The sequence below is a fragment of the Mobula hypostoma genome, chromosome 10 (assembly GCF_963921235.1).
Source record: "Mobula hypostoma chromosome 10, sMobHyp1.1, whole genome shotgun sequence".
Taxonomy (NCBI): Eukaryota; Metazoa; Chordata; class Chondrichthyes; order Myliobatiformes; family Myliobatidae; genus Mobula; species Mobula hypostoma.
The window spans coordinates 320,517-341,149 of record NC_086106.1 but is presented as its reverse complement, the minus strand read 5'-3'; the positions used below and the strand labels follow the sequence as shown (position 1 = coordinate 341,149).

Genomic DNA, 20,633 nt, shown 5'->3' with positions numbered 1-20,633 from the left:
GTATGATGCCTGTTAGATCAGCTAATGAAGTGTGTGAACATACCCGCTCTCAGATTCACACACCCCATTTCAGAGTAGGCTTGGAATCAGAGTCTGGTTTATTATCACTGACATAGGTCGTGAAATTTGTTGCTTTGTGGCAGCAGTTCAGTGCTGCCACAAAGTAATAATAATCACACTAAAGATTCCAATAAATATAAAATAAATAATTGGTGCAAAAGTGGAATAGTGAGGTAGTGGTTCATGGACAGTTCAGAAATCGGATGGCGGACGGGACGAAGCTGTTCCTAAAGCACTGAGTTTAGGTCTTCAGGCTCTTGTACCTCCTCCCTGATGGCAGCAATGGAAGAGGGCCTGTCGCAGATGGGGAGGATCCTTACTGATGACGCTGCCTTTTTTAAGATGTTCTCAATGGAGGGATAGGCTTGTGCCCATGACGGAGTTGGCTGCAGCCTCTTTCAATTCTGTGTGTCGGATCCTCCACACCAAGCGGAGATGCAACCAGTCAGAATACTGTCCATCATACACATGTAGAAATTTGCTAGATAACACAGGAATGGGCTTTTCAACCCATCACATTAAAGCTGACTATCAAGCATCTGTCTTTACAAATCCGATTTACCAACTCCTGAGGTGTAGCATTGGAAATGTAGATGCTTGTTAAGACACTTGGGGGTCTCTGCTCTGACTACCGTCCCGCCCCTCTGGCCAGTGCATTCCAGATTCCAAACTTCCTTTGGCTGAAACAAAAATTTCCTCAGATCAGCACAACAGAATGCTGGAGTAACCCTGCGGGTCTATGGAGAGAAATAGATTGGATGTCTCTTATTCCCTGGAACCACCTTCTAGTCATGCTGGGCCATCAGACTCCGGTAATGTGGTCATCACTTGGTCTGTTTGCATATGCTCGATACCCCACAAGCGTCTAATAATCACCAGGGAATGTACATTGTTGACCGGCGTGTATGAGTTTCCACCTGGCCTGCATGAGAGGATATTTGTTCTCTGGGATTCTCCACACCATCTCTTTTTTCCTGGAATTCTATAAGACTGGGATGTGTGATGGTGTCAGGGAGGGTTTGGTCCCTCAACACTGCGCTGCCACAATCTATGTGTCTTGTTGCTCTGCCAGTGCTGTATGAAACCCAGCTGCTCAGTTGTATTCAAGTCCTACAAAACAGTTGTATTCAAGACCTACAAAACAGGCAGCTTGTCCAGGCAAGCTCAGATCGTTTGTACATTAACCAGACTGATTTTCAATTCAAAGCTGGCAGTACTTATTTAAGTTGTTATGTGCAATGTAATTAGGAATGAAAAATCCAAATAAATAACTTCTATGAACATACACTCAGAGGCCACTTCATTTGGCACCGCCTGTACCAATAAAGTTGCCACTGAGTGTGTGTTCACAGCTGCTCTTCTGCACACCACGATTGTAATGCGTGGTTATTTGAATGATTAATGCCTTCCTATCAGCTTGAACCAGTCTGGCCATGCTGCTCCGACTTCTCCCATTAACAAAGCATTTTAATCCACAGAACTACTGCTCACTGGATGTTTTGTTTTTCACGCCATTCTCTAAACCGTTGTGTGTGAAAATCCAAGGAGATCAGCAGCTTCTGAGATACTCAAACTGCCCCATCTGGCACCAACAATCATTCCACTGTCAAGTCACTTAGATCACATTTCTTCCCCATTGGTCTGAACAACAACTGAACCTTTTGATCATATCTGCAAGTTTTTACGCATTGAGTTGCTGCCACGTGATTGGCCAATAAGATATTTGTATTAATGAGCAAGGGTACAGATGTACCTAATGAAGTGTATATGCTTTATTATGATGTACAGTATCTGTTTCAATTCAAACCCTGTATAACCCCTGACAAAGTGGAGACTCAGGATTGTCACCCCCGACTCTCTGCAGTAGAATTCACTTTGATTTTTAAGGGTGCGTGATATTCAGAACCCTTAAACATTACAGACACTCACAACTACACTCAATGCAGTCAGAGTTTATTGGCTATTACCAGGCATTATAAGCTAGACACTTAAATTAACTCTATTCCAACAAAATCACCACCATCTGTAGTTAATCGCTTCAGAGCTACAGGGAATAAAGTTTGACGCAAAAGTGTGAATTATTCACCAGAGTTTTCATGGAGCAACTTTATTGGTCACTCTAAGATCAAGTAAAAATAGAAACAGAACATAAACACGAGATTCTGCGGATGATGGAAATTCAGAGCGTCAGACACAAAATGCTGGAGGAACTCTATTCCCCATTCTGGCCTCTTACATCTTCTCACCTGCTTATCACCTCCCCCTAGGTCCCCTCTTCTTACCTTTCTCCTATCGTCCACTATCCTCTCCTATCAGATTCCTTCCTCTCCAGCCCTTTACCTTACCCATCCATCTGGTTTTGCCTCGTCTCTTTCCCCTCTCCCTCATACTTTTTTATTCAGGTGTCTTCCCCCTTCCTTTCCAGTCCTGAACAAACGCCTTAGCCCAGAATATTGACTGTTAATTCATTTCTGTAGATGCTGCCTGACCTGCTGAGTGCCTCCAGTGTTTTGTGTGTGTTGCTTTGGAACTCAGCAAGCCAGGCAGCATCTATGGAGGGAAATAAACTGTCAACATTTAGGCCTGGACCCTTCATCAGGACTGGAAAGGATGGGAGAGGAAGCCATAATAAGCTGGATGGAGGAGAAGGAATACAAGCCGGCAGGTGCTAGGTGAAACCAGTTGGGGAAGGTTTGGATGGAGAAAGAAGATGGGAGGTGACAGGTAGAAGAGGTAAAGGGCTGAAGAAAGAAACAGAGTGGACCATGGAAAAAAGGGAAGGAGGGAGGAGATGGGCAGGTGAGAAAGTATGAGATGGTAATCAGAATGAGACAGGAGGAGGAAAGTGGGGAAGATTATCAGAAGTTTGAGAAATCAATATTCATGCCACCAGATTGGAAGCTACTCAGACAAAACAAGGTGTTTCTCCTCCAATCTGAGTTTGGCCTCATTATGGTAGCAGAGAAGACCATGGGCAGACCTGTTGGAATGAGAATGGGAAGCTGAACTGAGTAGCCACCAGAAAATCTTGTCTTTTGTGGTGGACAGATTGAAGGTGCTTGACAAAGCGGTCCCCCAATTTATAACGGGTCCTTCTTGCTCCAGGTCTGGTCTGCTCTACATCTACATAACCCTTTCCCCTATTTTATTACCCTCCGTAGAAGTGCCTAACTTACTGAGTTCCTCCAGCATTTTGTACATACTGCCCAAAATAAAAACAGGATATTATATATATATATATATATATATAAAAATAAAGATGTCTTTCAAAACTATGTCTTCTGCTGTAGTTGAATTTGTCTGGATAGTTGACAGGTATAGAACTTAGATCACAATCTCAATAAGTCACATGAAAAAAAAACAAACTGTTCCCTGTATTCTAGCATCAATACATTGCTTCCATCAATATATCATTCTTTCTTCAAAGAAAATAATTATCAAATCAGCCCATGGATCTCCCAGCAACAAAACTATGCCAAATATCCCTAATCAGCCTCCACCTTTCCAATTGTAGATGAATTCCGCGCCCCCCCCCCCCATCCCTGGAATATTTTCCAGAGCTTCCCTCAGCCTGACATTAACCTCACAGGCCTGTAATTAACTGGATTACACCTGCTACCCTTCCTGAATTAATGTACCACATTTACTATTTTCCAGGCACCTGTTGTCACCCTAACGCGGTAGTTAGCATGATGCTTTACAGCACTAGTGATTGGCAGATCGGGGTTCAATCCCGGCTACTAACTGGAAGGAGTTTGCCCATTCTCCCTGTGACTTGTGGGTTTCCTCTGGGTGCTCCAATTTCCTCCCACATTCCAAAAATGTACAAGTTAGGATTAGTTAATTGTGGACATGCTATGTTGGAGGTAGAAGCTTGACAACACTTGTAGTCTGCTCTCCGCACATACTCGGTCTGTGTAGTTTGTTGACGAAAGTGAGATTTCGCTGTAAGTTTTAATGTACATGTGACAAGTTAAGCTAATCTTATCAAAAGTTTAACTCCCCCCCCCCAGAAACGGCTTACAATGAAATCCTCTGTCAGTACACATCTGTTGTTTTTGCTACTTCCTGTCACCAGAGACTTCTGTGAAACCACAAATTCATTTTTTGCTGCTTCCTTCATAGCCACACCTCAAGCAGTACATCTGTCCCAGAGGTGATATCCACTGCAAACTCTTCTTTTTGAGCACTACAGCACAGAAGTAGGACTTTCAGCCTGTCTAGTTTGTACCAAATCATTATTCTACCCAGTCCCATCAACCTGCAAGTGGACCATAGCCCTCCACGTACCTATCTAAATTTCTGTTACCTCCGCATCCATTACCTCCACCGGCAGCTTATTCCACACTCTCACACCACCCTCCGAGTGAAGAAGTTCCCCTGCAGGTTCCCTCAAACATTTCACCATTCACCCTTAACCTACAACCTCTAGTTCTAGTCTCACCGAACTTCGGTAGATAAATAAACACAAAATGCTGGAGGAACACAGCAGGTCAGACACCATCTATAGAAAGGAACAGTCAACACTTCAGGCCTTTTTGAAGCACTACGGCACAGAAACAGTCTGTTTGCATTTACCCTTTCTATACCCTCATAATTTTGTATACTTCTATCAAATCTCTCCTCATTCTCCTAAGCTCCAGTGAATAAAGTCCTAACCTCTTCAACCTTTTCCTATAACTTAAGTCCTCAAGTCCCAGCAACATCCTCGACAATTTTCTCGGTACTCTTTCAGTCATTTTTCCTGTAGGTAGGTAACCAGAACTGCACTCAGTACCCCAAATTAGACCTCACCAATGCCTTGTACAACTTCAACACTTGTGCAACTTTGACTGCTGCACTCCAAGCTTGTATACACTACTCCACCTGCTAGATGGCCATCACTCTTCTTTGCAGACAATAATTTTGGAGTGACCAGCTCACTCAATGTGCCCTTAAAATCACAAATGCTCCATGGAAAATTCATCCTCAACTCTGGCTACATGATGAAGTCAGTCAGAAGCTGCAGCTGGACACACCTCTGGCACACATGGAGGTGTCCACAGTTCATCTTCAACTCCAGCTGCACGGTGCAGTCAGTCAGGAGCTGCAGCTGGACACACCTCTGGCACACATGGAGGTGTCCACACTTCCCTCACATCATGCCAGAGGAGCATTCCACAGAGGTGAGTTCTCCTGGCATCAATGACCTTGGCATCCTCTGTTAGTAACTAATTACACTGGGGGCTTGATCCCACTTGAAGCACAGCATATTGCAGTCTGAAGTCACAAAAAAAGCAGTTGTAAAGAAAGTTTAAAATTCCAATCTGTTGCTCCTCGACGAAGCCCACCTCCTCCGAGACAAGTGCATTCCAGGATTATCTGTGCAAAGCACTCTCATGGCTTCTCAGCTCTCCGCTCATTCATTCAAACGTATCTAATCCAGACAGGCACACTTAATCGTTTGGAGAGCGTCATAGAATCAAATAGCTTGGAAACATCCCTTCAGCCCAGGATGCACATCCAAGCTAGACCCATTTGACCCACAAGGTTCTATGCTTTGTTATTGTGCTTACCTCAACCATTTCCTCTTGCAGCTTATTGCACATTCATACCACCCTTTTTACCTGTTAAACTCCTACTACATTTTTCCTCTCGTCTTAAATCTATGCCCTCTTGTTCCTGATTCCCCAATTGAAGAGGTCACAATTACAATTACCTGCTCACTTCAAAATACACTTCAGCTAAAAAAAATGCTTCAATTACAATTTTGACTATTAAGGTGGGGTAAACAGTAAAATAGTGAATACTCATAAACACAAGAAATTGGAAGCTCTTCTGGGAAACGGACAAAGGGCTGTTTACACCTAAACCCAGTGGGGAACCCATATCTTTGCGGGCAGGTTTGATAGATTTGTTGGAGAAGGTTTAAATTAATTTGGCAGGGGGATGGGAACCAGAGTGATAGAGCAGAGAACGGGGCATTTGGTATACAACTAGAGCCAGTACGCAGTGAGGGTGTATGGCAAAATTGCAGATGGTTAGATAAATTCAAGTGCAACATTGGGGAAAATCTTAAAGGGTGATGAATACGGTGTTATCTTTGAATGCATGCAGTATATGGAATAAGACAGATGATCTGGTAGCGCGGTTAGAGATTTGTAAGTATGATGTTGTAGGCAGCACCAAGTTGTGGCTGAAAGAAGATCATAGTTGGGAGCTTAACATCCAAGGATACACATTGTATTGAAAGGACAAGCAGATAGGCAGAGTCAATGGGGTGACTCTGTTGATAAAAAAATGAAATCAAATCCTTAGAAAGAAGTGACGTAGGATCAGAAGATGTAGAATTATTGTAGGTAGAGTTAAGAAACTGCAAGGGTAAAAAGACCCTGGCAGGAGTTGTTATACAGGCCTCTGAACAGTAGCCAGGATGTGGGCTACAAATTACAATGGAAGATAGAAAACACATGTCAAAAGGGCAACGTTACAACAGTTATGTGAGATTCCAATATGCAGGTAGATTGGGAAAATCAGGTTAGTGCTAGATCCCAAGAGAGATCATTTGTAGAATACTTACAAGATGGCTTTTTAGAGCAGCTTGTGGTTGAAACCACTGTGGGAAAGTCTGTTTTGGATGGGGTATTGGGCAATGAAATGGATTTGATTAGGGAGCTTACGATAAATGAATCTTTAGGAGGCAGTGATCATAATATGCAATTTACTCTGCAATTTAATAGGGAGAAGCTAAAGTGAGATGTAGCAGTATTACATTGGAGTAAATGGAATTATGAAGGCATAAGAGAGGAGCTGGCTAAAGTTGATTGGAAGTGGACGCAACCAGGGATGATGGCAGAAGAGAAATGGCTGCAGTTTCTGAGAGAAATTTGGAAGGTGCAGGATAGATACATCTCAAAGAAGAAGTATTCTAAAGGCAGGATGATGCAACCATGGCTGACAATAGAAGTCAAAAACAACATAAAAGGAAAAGAGAGATCATATAATAGAGGGAAAATAGTGAGAAGCTAGAGGATTGAGAAAGCCATAAGGAGGGAAAAGATGAAATACGAAGGTAAGCTAGCCAATAATAATGAAGGGGATACCAAAAGCTTTTTCAGATATATAAAGTGTAAGAGAGGTGACAGCAGATATCAGACCACTGGAAAATGATGCTTGAGAGATAGAAATGGGGGACAAGGAAATAATGGACTAACTGAATAAGTATTTTGTATCTGCCTTCACTGTGGAAGATACTAGCAGGATGATGATAGCTTGAGAGTGTCACGGACAAAAGTGAATGTGATTGCAATTGGGAGGAAGTGCTTGGGAGGCTGAAATGTTTGAAGGTAGATAAGTCACCTGGACCAGATGGTATACACCCCAGGGTTCTGAAAGAAGTGGCTGGGGAGATTGTGGAGGCATTGGTAATAATCTTTCAAAAATCACTAGTTCTGGCATGGTTCCAGAAGACTGGAAAATTGCAAATGTCACTCCACTCTTCAGGAAGGAAGAGAGGCAAAGGAAATGATAGGCCAGTTAGTCTGACCTCAGTGGTTAGGAAGACATTAGAGTCGATTCTTAAGGAGGAGGTCTCAGAAGATCTGGAGACACATGATAAAATAGGCCAAAGTCAGCATGGTTTCCTTAAGGGAAAAACATATCTGACAAATCTGTTGGAATTCTTTGAGGAAATAATAAGCAGGATAGAAAAAGAAGAATTGGTGGATGTTGGGTACTTGGTTTTTCAGAAGGCCTTTGACAAGGTGCTGCATATCCGGCTGCTTAACAGGATAAGAGTCCTTGGTATCACGGCAAGGATACCAACATGTACTTTTTTATTTCTGTTTTTGTTTTTGCACTACTTATTTTAACTTAGCTATTTAATAGACATATATGTGTATACTTAATGTAAGTCCTTTTCTCTCTATTTATTTGTCATATATTTCATTGTACTGCTGCCATAAAGTTAACAAATTTCATGATTCTGATTCTGATGTATTGAAGATTGGCTGATTGGCAGGAGACAACATGTGGGAATAAAGGGAGCCTTTTCTGTTGAGTACTGGTGACTAGTGGTTTTCCACAGGGATCTCTGTTAGAACTGCTTCTTTTTACGTTACATATCAGTGATTTTGATGACAAAATTGATGGCTTTGTGGCCAAGTCTGAGGATGACACTAAGACAGATGGAGGTGCAGGTAGTTTTCAGGAAGTAGAGAGGCTGCAGAAGGACATAGACAGATTAGGAGAATGGGCAAAGTGGCAGATGGAATACAGTGTCGGGATGTCTGTGGTCATACACTTCGGTAGAAGAAATAAAAGGGTAGACAATTTTTTAAATGGGCAGAAAATTAAAAAATCTGAAGTGCAAAGAGACTTGGGAGTTCTCATGCAGGATTCCCTAAAGGTGAATTTGTAGGTTGAGTCAGTGGCGAGGAAGGCAAATCCAATGGTAGCATTCATATTAATGTTTGTTTTATTGACTATTAAAAATATACAATTCTGTTGAGCCAGAATAAGCTCAGTTCAGCCTTGTTACTTCCTAAATGAATATTTTCTATTCATTAGAAGATTATGGAACAATAAATGAAAAGCAAAAAACCCTGCAGATGCTGAAGAGCACCACAGTGGTTAGCGTGACACTATTACATCAGGGTTCAATTCCAGGGTCCTCTGTAAGGAGTATGTACATGCGTGCTAACCATGACTGTGTGGGCTTCTTCCAGGTGCTCTGGTTTCCTCCCACAGTCCATAGACATACCAGTTAGCTGGTTGTAATTAAGGTAGTGTTAAATAGGTGGCTGGCTGAACTGTGCAGCTTGAAGGGCTGGAAGGGTCTGTTCTGCACTGTATCACTAAATCAATCAATCAATCAATCTAAGCTAAAAACAGAAGATGCAGAAAGTACCCAACAGTTTAGTTAGCATCTGGGGAGAGAGAAAAGCAGATAATATTTCAGAGCCATGAAACTGACCAATTTCTCACTCTCTTCCCCACCTTCATTGTTTCTGGTCAAGATATGAAACAAAGAGCATCAGTGCAGATTTTAAACAAAAAACCTGTGAGGTTAATGTGCATTTACTTTGTGGGTTAGACATCCTTTAAGAAGTTTGTCCCTCTTTAGGCTACAGAGCGATGCCGTACCACAATGAAACTTTGATAGTCTAGTACCCTTGCCAGGGTTTAGATGTTACTCCTATCCATTCCCAAAACACTTCTCATTCGTATTTTTAAAACAATTTTTACCACAGCATGGTAGCATAGTGGTTAGTTTAATGATATTAATCTGACGCTGACTGTAGGGAGTTTGTACTTCCTTGTGATTGCATGGGTTTTTTTCCCACATTCCAAAGACGTATTTGACCAAATGGGTGCAACTGGGTGGCACGGACTGGAAGAGTCAGTTACTGTGCTGTATCTCCAAATAAAAGAAAATATCACCCAATAGCAAAATAAAACTTCCAGTGAACTTGGTGGATTTAAAGGGAGTGGGAAATGGGGCCACAGTGAGTTTGAAAAGAGTGTGGGAAAGAAGACCTGGTTGAGTTTACTTGGAGCGGGGGAACAGGCCTCTGTGGGTTTAAAGAGAGCATGGGAAACAGAATGCAGTGAACCAGAGCCTGAACTATCAGGATTTCTGAACAAATTATACTGGATTCTTGAAATGTTACTGCAACTCTCCTGTTTGTATAATATTCTAATATTTTATGAATATAACAATTGACCCAACTGAAAGTAATAAAGGACGTCTGCTGTGTGGTTACCAGCTTTGATAGGAAATATCCCTGGAGATTCCATCATACATCTCTCCAAATATCCTTTCTCATCTAGTCTACTGGACCATTAATAAAAGCATTCAAAGACAATGATGTCATCCTACTGGGGTTGCCCAGGCAGGTGGGGGGATGAGGTGGGAATGATCTGGAAGTCTTGGGCTAAATGGGTTCCAAATTGTAAGAAAGATATAAGCATGAAAAAATGAGACTTCAGGAGATTACTTGCTAACTCCTGGAGACTCTGTCAATATCATGGAGGGAGTGCCAAGCCTCGTTGAGAGCTAGCATGATTATTAATGCCCTTTCCTTGTTGGGAACAAGAGGGATAGTAGCGTATTGCTATAACAGCACCGGTGATCCAGGTCAAACTCAATCCCAGTTCACGTTCAAAGCTAGCATGATTATCCATCCTGTGGGGAACTAGAGGGAAGACACAGAGAACAAAATAAGGTTGCCGTGGCTACCAATCATCTAGAACGCAAACCCCCCAAAGTCAAAAGTGTCGAAGTCCTGGTCCATAGCTTCACATTCAAAAGTGTTGTAGCTTCCACAGTCGGCCTCTTGGCAGCCATCGGACGAGTGGATACCGAGGTCCTTGAAATCTGGTGAGGCAGTGGCGGAAGGTTGAGCGGCTGATGAGGTCACCGAGTAACCGAGGGTGGGGCCGACTGCCGCCCCACCCACCAGAAGGCAGGCGGCCCCAACCACCTTGTGGGACTGGGCGCCGTGGCGGAGGCAGTCTGCTGACCGACGGACTTTGGACCTGTTTGGTTTGCCTGTAAGTGGAAATGGAGCAAGATGTCACCCCGATGGGAAACGGGAATCAGCCTCTAATAATTACATCAGCTCAGTACATCTGGGAGATTGCATTAGGCTTAGGGATTAGGTTCGTAAGTAAGGGGTTAGTGTAGGAATACAGATTGGGGTTAGTGTTATGGGTGCATATTATAGTTAAAGATATGTGTTTGTGTTAGGGAAGTGCATTAGGGACATGTGTTGGGTTAGTGTTAGGGACACACATTAGTGTTAAGACCAAAAGATATAGGAAGCAGAATTAGGTCATTTTGTCCATCGGGTCTGCTCTGCCATTTCATCATGGCTGATCCAGTTTTTCTCTCAGCCCCAATCTCCTGCTTTCTCCCCATAGTCCTTCATGCCCTGACCAATCAAGAATCTATCAACCTCTGCCTTAAGTACACCTAAAGACTTGGTCTCCACACCTGCCTATGGCAAAGAATTCCACAGATTCACCAGTCTCTGGCTATAGAAATTTCTCCTGATCTCCATTCTAAAAGGATGCCCCTCTGTTCTGAGGCTGTGTCCTCTGGTCTTAGACTCTCCCACCATAGGAAACATCCTTTCCACATCCACTCAATCAAGGCCGTTCACCTTTCAATAATTTTCAATAAGGCCAGCCCTCATTCTTCTGAATTCCAGTGAATACATCAAATGCTCTTCATATGACAAGCCTTTCAATCCTAGCATCATTTTGTGAAACACCTCCTTTGAATCCTGTCCAGTTTCAGCACATCCTTTCTAAGGCAGGGGCCCAAAACTGTTCACATTACTCCAAGTGAGACCTCACCAGTGCTTTATAAAGTTTCAACATTGCACCCTTGCTTTTATGTTCTAGTCCTCTTGAAATGAATTCTAACATTGTATTTGCCACAGACTCAACCTGCAAATTAACCTTTTGGGACTCCTGCACAAGGACTCCCAAGTCCCCTTGCACCTCAATTTTTTTTGTATTTTCTCCATTTAGAAAATAATCAACTCTTTCATTTCTTCTACCAAAGTGCATGACCATACACTTTCTGACAATCTATTCAATCTGCCATTTCTTTGCCCATCTTCTAAGCTAAGTTCTTCTGTAGTCTCTCTACTTCCTCAAAACAACCTGCACCTCTACCTGATATCGTATTGTCTGCAAACTTTGCAACAAAGCCATCAATTTCATCATCCAAATCACTGACATATAATGGAAAAAGAATCAGACCCATCACAAGACCCCTGTGAAACACCACTAGTCACTGACAGCCAACCAGAAAAGGCTCCCTTTATTCCCACTCTTTCCTGCCAATCAGTCACTGCTTTATCCACGCTAGAATCTTTCCTGTAATACCAAGGGCTCTTATCCTGTTAAGCAGCTTCATATGTGGCACCTTGCAAAGGTCTTCTGAAAATCCAAGTACACAACATCAACCAATTGTCCTTTGTCTATCAATCTTGGTATTTCTTCAAAGAATTCCAACAGATTTGATAGGCAAGATTTTCCCTCAAGGAAACCATATTGATTACGGTTAAAGGAGCATGTTTGTGTTAGGCTGGGCATGTGCATTAGCATTAGCATTAGGGACATGTGTTAGGATTAGTGTGAGGGATGCACATTATGGTTAAAGACTCCCGTTTGTGTTGGATAATGGATTAGAATTAGCACTCTGTGTTACATTTGTGCCCAGATATCCTTGCAGAGGGAGCAGATAGTCACTGTGGGTGCAGGATATCCAAGAATGGTGGGCTCCCAGGGAAATGAGTGCTTTGTAGATGATAATAACGATAGTTTAATTTGTAATTATTAATGTTTTGTAAGCCCCTGACCTTTGTTTGTATTTTGTGATTGAATAAAGCTTTGTATGTTTGTAAAAAAAAGGATTACTATTAGAGAGGCACATTCACTTTAGGATTAGGGGTAGGGATGTACGTTGGGGTTCGATTTATAGTCTCCCATTATGGTTTGGACCACAAGCCTGAGATTGGGGTCAGGGCCAGATCTTAATTTCAGTGCCTGTGCCCATTGCTCACATCAACTGGGACTATCTGAGAGGCATTGATTGTGTGGATAGTCAGAGGCTTTTTCCCAGGGCTGAAATGGCTAACATGAGAGGGCAGTTGTAAGGTGCTTGGAAGTAGGTACAGAGAAGATGTCAGGGCTAAGTTTTTTTACACAGAGAGTGGTGAGTGTGCGGAATGGGCCGCCGGCGATGCTGGTGGAGTAGGATACAATAGGGTCTTTTAAGAGGCTCTTGGGATAGGTGCATGGACCTTAGAAAAACAGAGGGCTATGGGTAACCCTAGGTAATTTCTAAAGTAGGTACATGTTTGGCACAGCATTGTGGGCTGAAGGGCCTGTATTGTGCTGTAGGTTTTCTATGTTTCTATGTGTGTCACTGCCGAATGCCACTTTGATCTGGCCCAGGTTTCTATTCACTAATCCAATTCTATTTACTTTTTTTAACACTAGACTAGGGTCATTGATTGATAGTTCCCAGTAAGTATCAGTTTGTATGAGAAGAAGGAGCAGTCTAACATTGTAATTAGATGTGTAATTTGTCTGAATCCTGTCTGGTGTTGGGGAGATGGTGGCTGTGTAGGAGATTTGGAGCTTAAGATGAGGGCAAATATATAAATTGGCTCATTCGAGGTAACAGGGGCCTTGGCTGGGGACTCCTAAGGGGATTAGGTATTTAGGTCTAGCACTGAGGCCATTAGATTCCTTGTCCTAATGTTAGGTTTAGGAACAATATATTGTTTCTGATGAAGAGAGATCTTTCTGCATTTATGCAGGGTGAGTCAAATCACTGAAGTCTTTTGAAGACATTGCCATTTATTTGGGTACAGCAAGATCCCACAGACAGGCAATGCTACTATGGGTGAGAGACAGAGGCTATGTCCACACTACGCCGGATAATTTTGAAAACGCCGGTTTCGAGTAAAAACGGCAGGTGTACACACTAAGCGTTTTTCAAACTATCTCTGTCCACACTAACACGGATATTTGGGCGAATCTCCTCTACTGGGCACGCGCAGGACACACAGAAAACAAGCGAAGAGGAAACAGTATACTTAGTGTGCGTTTGTCCAGTTACAGAATAGAAAAACTTAAAAGGAATTGCTTTTGGCTGTCGCGCAGGAGGCCTTAAAACTGAAAAAAACAAATACTTGAGCATTTGGAGGCAACCGACAGGGAGTTCACGGACAGTATGACCCGGCTGACGATGAACATTGAAAAACTGACCAACTCTGTTGCATTAATAAAGCACCTTGTTAAATGTATAAAACATGTCTGCATCAGTGTTATCTTGTATTTCCATACAATGTTACATTAGGCTGTTACACATCTATTGTCAGAGAAGTACTTGCATAAATAGGTAAACCACCTTCATACAAGCAAGGACAGAAAACAGGGCAAAGTGACTGTACTTATTTATTCAGTAAGCTATGGGTCAAAGTATTTGGTGAGTACATTTCTAACTCTTCTGGCTTCAGTCTCGTTGTCGTCTGTTCTGAAATTGTTAGGTTAGAAGTGTAGAATCAAATATCGCTGTGATGATTGTATGGTCTAGTATCAATTGTTTGGCGACAATAAAGTAGTAATAATAATAATAACAAGAAGAAGAAAACAATGAAATGCCGGGCTGCTGCCATCTGTTCCGGCACGTCATGACAACGGTTTTAAAAAGCTCCGATTACCCCATACACACTGCAACGGATATTAGGCGTTTTCAGATTTATTCCCTCTGGAGACCGTTTCTGAAAATCTCCGTTTTGGGGGGATGAAAACGCCGTTTTAGTGTGGACAGAGAGTGAAAACGAAGAGAAAAAGATTCATTTTCAAAATTATCTGTCGTAGTGTAGACATAGCCAAAGATTGGCCAGATTACTGGGAAGACTTGCCCTGATGTACTTTAAATGGCTCTGTGAGATCTTCCACATCCACCCAGAAGGGCAGGTGGAGCCTCCGTTCAATAAACTTCTGAATGGTGATGCAGTAATCCTACAGGACAGTCTTAGATTATTCCTGAGAAAGGGGCTTCAACAATAGTTTTCTGATTTACAGCTCAGCCAAACACACAGGAACTGAGTTACTTGATCTGGGTTACTGAATCAGTGATACAAGGTTGACAAGCTGAGTGATTTAAATTTGACAATTAGCTGTGAACGTGCAAATGCCATCACTATTAGTTCTGATCATGAAACTACTGACATGTTGTAAAATTTCATCTGGTCCACCAATATTCAAAGGAAATCGACCATCCTTGAATGAAAATTGACAACCTGCAGATGCTGGAAATCTGAAATAAAAATGGAAGGGGCTGAACTTAGCTGGTCAGGCAACATCTGTGGAGGGAGGGACAGGGTAAATGTTTAGGACAGGGGTTTCCAACCAGGGTCCATGGACCCCTCAGTTAATGGTAGGGGTGCATGGCATAAAAAGGGTTAGGAATCCTGGTTTAGAGTCCCTTTGATGGATCCTTCCCAAGATTTGATAAATGCATTGCAGCATTTTCTATTTTTCCTTGCGTGGTATAGGGTCTGGACCAGAAATGTTGGCTTTTTTTTTGTCTCCTCAGACGCTGCCTGACCCACTGAGTCCCTCCAGGTGATTGTTTGTTGCTCCAGATTCTAACCTGCAGTCTCTGTGTCTCCATCCTCAACACTTCAAATCCATTCGTTTGGTCAACAGAATCACCCATGGAAAACTATTGTGTCTTGGAGGTGTTGAATTAGGGTGCAGAATTGTTATTTTACTAGCATTTTCCTGGTAGTTAAAGTTTCTATGCTTGCTTATATTTTTTATATAACCACTTATATAAATGCCATTGTTCAGTAAATTCTCCAGTAATCGTAGTGTAGCTGAATGTGTATTTTTCTAGAAGCTTCTCAAGTTTTCAGCAGCAGATGTCACGCCATATCTGACATTTTATAGGTTAATTGTTATCAATGGAATGTGCTGATATCTGTAGTCTGAGTACAAGATAACCAAGACTTCTTTTGTCTTTACTATTTTCATTTTTATTCTTCTAAATAAAGCATAACCACTAAGTTTTATGCCTCATTCTGGATGTTACCATAGAAAACCATAGAAACTACAGCACAGAAACAGGCCCTTTGGCCCTTCTTGCCTGTGCCGAACCATTTTCTGCCTAGTCCCACTGACCTGCACACGGATCATATCCCTCCATGCACCTCCCATCCATGTATCTGTCCAATTTATTCTTAAATGTTAAAAAAGAACCCGCATTTACCACCTCGTCTGGCAGCTCATTCCATACTCCCACCACTCTCTGTGTGAAGAAGCCCCCACTAATGTTCCCTTTAAACTTTTCCCCCCTCACCCTTAACCCATGTCCTCTGGTTTTTTTCTCCCCTTGCCTCAGTGGAAAAAGCCTGCTTGCATTCACTCTATCTATACCCATCATAATTTTATATACCTCTATCAAATCTCCCCTCATTCTTCTACGCTCCAGGGAATAAAGTCCTAATCTATTCAACCTTTCTCTGTAACTGAGTTTCTCAAGTCCCGGCAACATCCTTATAAACCTTCTCTGCACTCTTTCAACCTTATTTATATCCTTCCTGTAACTTGGTGACCAAAACTGAACACAATACTCCAGATTCGGCCTCACCAATGCCTTACACAACCTCATCATAACATTCCAGCTCTTATACTCAATACTTTGATTAATAAAGGTCAAAATACCAAAAGCTCTCTTTACGACCTTACCTACCTGTGACGATACTTGTAGGGAATTTTGTATCTGTATTCCCAGATCCCTCTGTTCCACTGCACTCTTCAGTGCCTTACCATTAACCCTGTATGTTCTACGTTGGTTTGTCCTTCCAACATGCAATACTTCACACTTGTCAGTATTAAACTCCATCTGCCATTTTTCAGCCCATTTTTCCAGCTGGTCCAAGTCCCTCTGCAGGCTCTGAAAACCTTCCTCACTGTCTACTACACCTCCAATCTTTGTATCATCAGCAAACTTGCTGATCCAATTTACCACATTATCATCCAGATCATTGATATAGATGACAAATAACAATGGACCCAGTACTGATCCCTGTGGCACACCACTAGTCACAGGCCTCCACTCAGAGAAGCAATTCTCTACCACCACTCTCTGGCTTCTTCCATCGAGCCAATGTTCATAGAACCTGAGGATCAATATCACCAGATTCATCAGAGTTAATTAAGGCTCCACAATAAATGCTGGCCCCGTTAGCTACTTTTCACATATTATAAATTAATAAATATGGAACCAAGAACCTAAAGGCTTCTGAAAAATGGCCAGAACCATTTAACTGTGTGACTTCCTTGGTGGACCTCACTGAGACATCATTATATCATTGGCAGACCCACTTCTGAGATGAACTCCCAAAGTTCGGTTTCATTGGAGCTCATATAAGTCATTAAAACAAGCACAATTCAGTTAATGTGAATAACAAGGTTTTAGATACTGTAAATTTACAACTAAAAATGAAATTCAGAAAATACTCATCAGGTTAGACAGTATCTGTGGATCGAGAAACAGAAAATACTCATTGGGTTAGACAGCATCTGCGGAGAGAGGAAGAGAGAATACTCATCAGGTCAGATAGTATCTGCAGAGAGAAGAACAGAGAATACTCATTAGGTTAGACAGCATCTGTGAAGAGAGAAAGAGTTAACATTTCAGAATGTTCCATGTTAAAACTGAAATGTTAACTGTTTGTATTTCCATAGATACTGCCTGACCTGCTGAATCATGGAGTTATGGTGATGGAAAGATAGTACAATGGGCCCTTCAGCCCATTGAGTCCACACCAACCACCCGCTTAAACCATTTCCACTTCCTGACATAAGTTGGGAAGTCATGCTGCAATTGCAGACATCCCACCTCTCCTGGAAGTTCCGGGAGTCTCCCGCATCTCAGTAGTGGCTCCCTGACTCCCGGAAATTATATACAATATCCCGGAAATAGATTTTTTTGAGAGAGCGAGCATCCTGATTGGTCTCTCTTCATGCTAAGAGTGGTCCCCAACCACCGAGCTGCAAGGAAACAATGTGATTTGGCGATATGAAATGATATGAGTCAGCTGCACCTTTCCTCATTCCCTGTCACGCACTGTTGAATTTTAACGCACGCGAGATCATCAGTGACCCGAGACGACGAGCAAAGAGTAAATGTCTCCGGTGAATCATCCAGTCAGTGCGGGAAAAAGATCAACTCCTCGAGCTTGCAAATGACGGCGGGCTGAAAAGTATGTTTGACATAACATCTCTGTCGGCATTCTGGATCAAAGACAAGGCTGAATATCCTGAGATAGCCACGGAAGCACTGAAAACGTTGCTTCCATTTCCAATATATCTCTGTGAAGTGAGGTTTTCTGCAATGAATGCAACGAAAACTAAACTGCGGAATAGACTGGACATAAGGAACCCCCTTCGAGTATCGCTGTCTCCCATCACCCCTCGATAGGATCGTCTTGTTGCAGGAAAACAAGCCCAGGGCTCCCACTGATTCAGCGATATTGGTGTGTTGCAATGATTTTATATGTTCATATGGGGAAAATATGTGCTGTGTGTTTAATATCCAAACATTACTTAAAATGTTATGATGCGATTGACTTATCACCTATATTCCGGTTGTGATTAACACCCCCGCCCCCCCGTCGGCCAGTCCGCAATATTGTTTAATATTGTCAATATTAAACTGGTCTGCGGTGCAAAAACGATTGCGGACCCCTGCTAAGTAGACCTATCAGTTTTCTCTGTGGGCGGGCTTTACAGTTGACCTCAAAAATAATGACAGTGTTGCTCGCTGCACTATTTGCAACAGAGACTTTTCTATTGCCCATGGTGGGTTAAAATGTAAAAGACATGTTGAGGTGAGTTTAACAGGTGTCATTCGTTCATTAGCATAGCTAACGTTATTTAAACTAGCTGGCTAGCTGCTAAGGAGCTACTCTATTGATGTCCTACGTGATGACTTCAAACTCCCTGTAGACTTGCTTAAAATTGTAATAGAATAAACATGATAATATAATATAAGTACATATTTTAATGTCACATTTTCTGCATATACCCAACTTGGTTTACTGATTAGACAAAATCACTAAACAAAGTATTACATACACCCTTGGAGGTCGACTGTGGCGGCGGGGGGGGGAGATATGGGGTTGCAGGGGGTGGGGATGCTACCTCCCTGAAATGGTGGTGATACCTCCCTGAAATGAGTTTTTGCAGGGTGGGATGTCTGCAATTGTATAAATCTTTTGTTAGACCACATTTGGAATACTGTGTGCAGATTTGGTTTCCGTATTATAGGAAGGTTATGGAGCCTTGGAACAGGGTGCAGGAGAGGATGTTGCCTGGATTAGACTGTATTAATTATAAGGAGAAACTGGACAACCTTGGATTGTTCTCTCTGACTCATCAGAGACTGAAAGGTGACTTGACAGAACTTTATAAATTTATGAGAGGCATAAATAGATAGGAGGAGATGGCATAACTTTAAGGTGAGAGGTGAAATGCTTAAAGGTGATTTATGTGGCAAGTTTCTTTAGATACTGATTGGTAGGAGTATGGAACAAGTGGCAGGGGAAGTGGTGGCATTGACAGCTGTTAGGTAGACAGGTCAGGAAAGGAGGCTGTGTACAGGCAGATGTGCAGTTTCAACTGGCATCATAGTTAGGACAGACATTGTGAGCCGAAAGGCCCTTCCCTTTGCAGTACCGTATCTTTTCTCTGTACATGAGTGTTTGCAACATTTCATGAATATGGGCACATTAGAGATACCAGTATTGAAATGGCATCCACATCCTCAGAATGCATCTGAGGTGTGGTTTGAGCCTAGGAGACTGGAACACTCAACGACCATTCACCTGAGAGGAGAGAGAGGGAACGAACACAAGCTCTACCTTCATGGTGCTGGCATGTCTTTTCTCCTGCCATGTGCTCCTTCTCTCTGAAGGACATCCTGCGCTGTTTATCAACATGGATCATACATTTGGGCACGCTGGGTGAAAAGCACTAGAAAGCAAAGAAAGAGAAAACAAGTCAGCTGCTGCTTCATAGTATGGCAAAGAAACAGCCCTGGGGAAGACAGCATTACATTGAAGGATGGAGATATAAAAACTGATCTGGGATATTTATAATTCTATAGTCCTATATCCAAGAAGCCTGTGGCCAATTCCTCTCCAATTCACATCTCTACTTGCATCTCATCCATATAAGACTTGTCTGAAATAAAAGCAGAAAATGTTGGAAACACTTGGCAGGTCAGGCAGCATCCATAAAGAGAAAAAAACAGAGTTAACATTTCAGTTTCCAGGTCAATGAAGGTTTCAGACATGTTTCTCTCTGCAGATGCTGCCTGATCTGCTGATTGCTTGAAAAAGGGCAGTGCTGAGGTATATTTCCCCTGTCTGGTGGCATAGGCGAGTGCCACAGTATACACTATCATTAGCTCACCTGTGTCTACTAAATTCATCCTTCTCAAGTCAATAGAATGAATCAAATACAGTGCTGTGAAGTTTTGAGACAAAGTGCAACATACCAATGGATTTGAAACATTAGTTGTCCTCAGAAAAAAAGTTGTCATAAATGAAAGTCGAAAAATCTACAGAAACAGAAATTACTGGAAATACTCAGCGGGTTAAGCAGCATCTGTGGACAGAGAACCCAAGTTAATATACAAGATCTAATACCTTTGTAAGGAATTGATGGCATTGTGCCCAGGTCGGCAGATGATACGAAGATAGGTAGAGGGGCAGATAATGTTAAGAAAACAGGAAATCTGCCGAAGGACTTGGACGGATTAGGAGAATAGACAAAGAACTAGCAGATGAACTATAGTTAAGGGAAGTGTATGGTCATACAATTTGCTAGACTATTTTCTAAATTGGGAAAAAAATCAGATATCTGAGGTGCAATGGGACTTGAGAGTCCTCATGCAAGATTCCCTAGAAGTTACATTGCAGGTTGAGTCACGATGTTAGCATTCATTTCAAGAGGATGAGAATATAGAAGCAAGGATGTAACATTGAAACTTT

At 42.2% G+C, this 20,633-nt stretch overlaps 1 protein-coding gene across 3 annotated transcripts in view; it reads right to left on the bottom strand.

The window, feature by feature from the left end:
- si:ch1073-83n3.2 (uncharacterized) overlaps positions 1 to 20,633 on the bottom strand; it is a 173,723-nt gene that overhangs the window by 127,749 nt on the left and 25,341 nt on the right. For 2 of the 3 annotated variants that reach the window (XM_063059844.1, XM_063059843.1), the window contains exon 4: positions 19,500 to 19,611. In XM_063059844.1, coding sequence (XP_062915914.1) covers positions 19,500 to 19,611 — 112 coding nt within the window. Of the gene's footprint in view, positions 1 to 1,299; positions 10,592 to 19,499; positions 19,612 to 20,633 lie in introns of those variants that run through there. The other variant, XM_063059842.1, reaches the window with a different exon arrangement.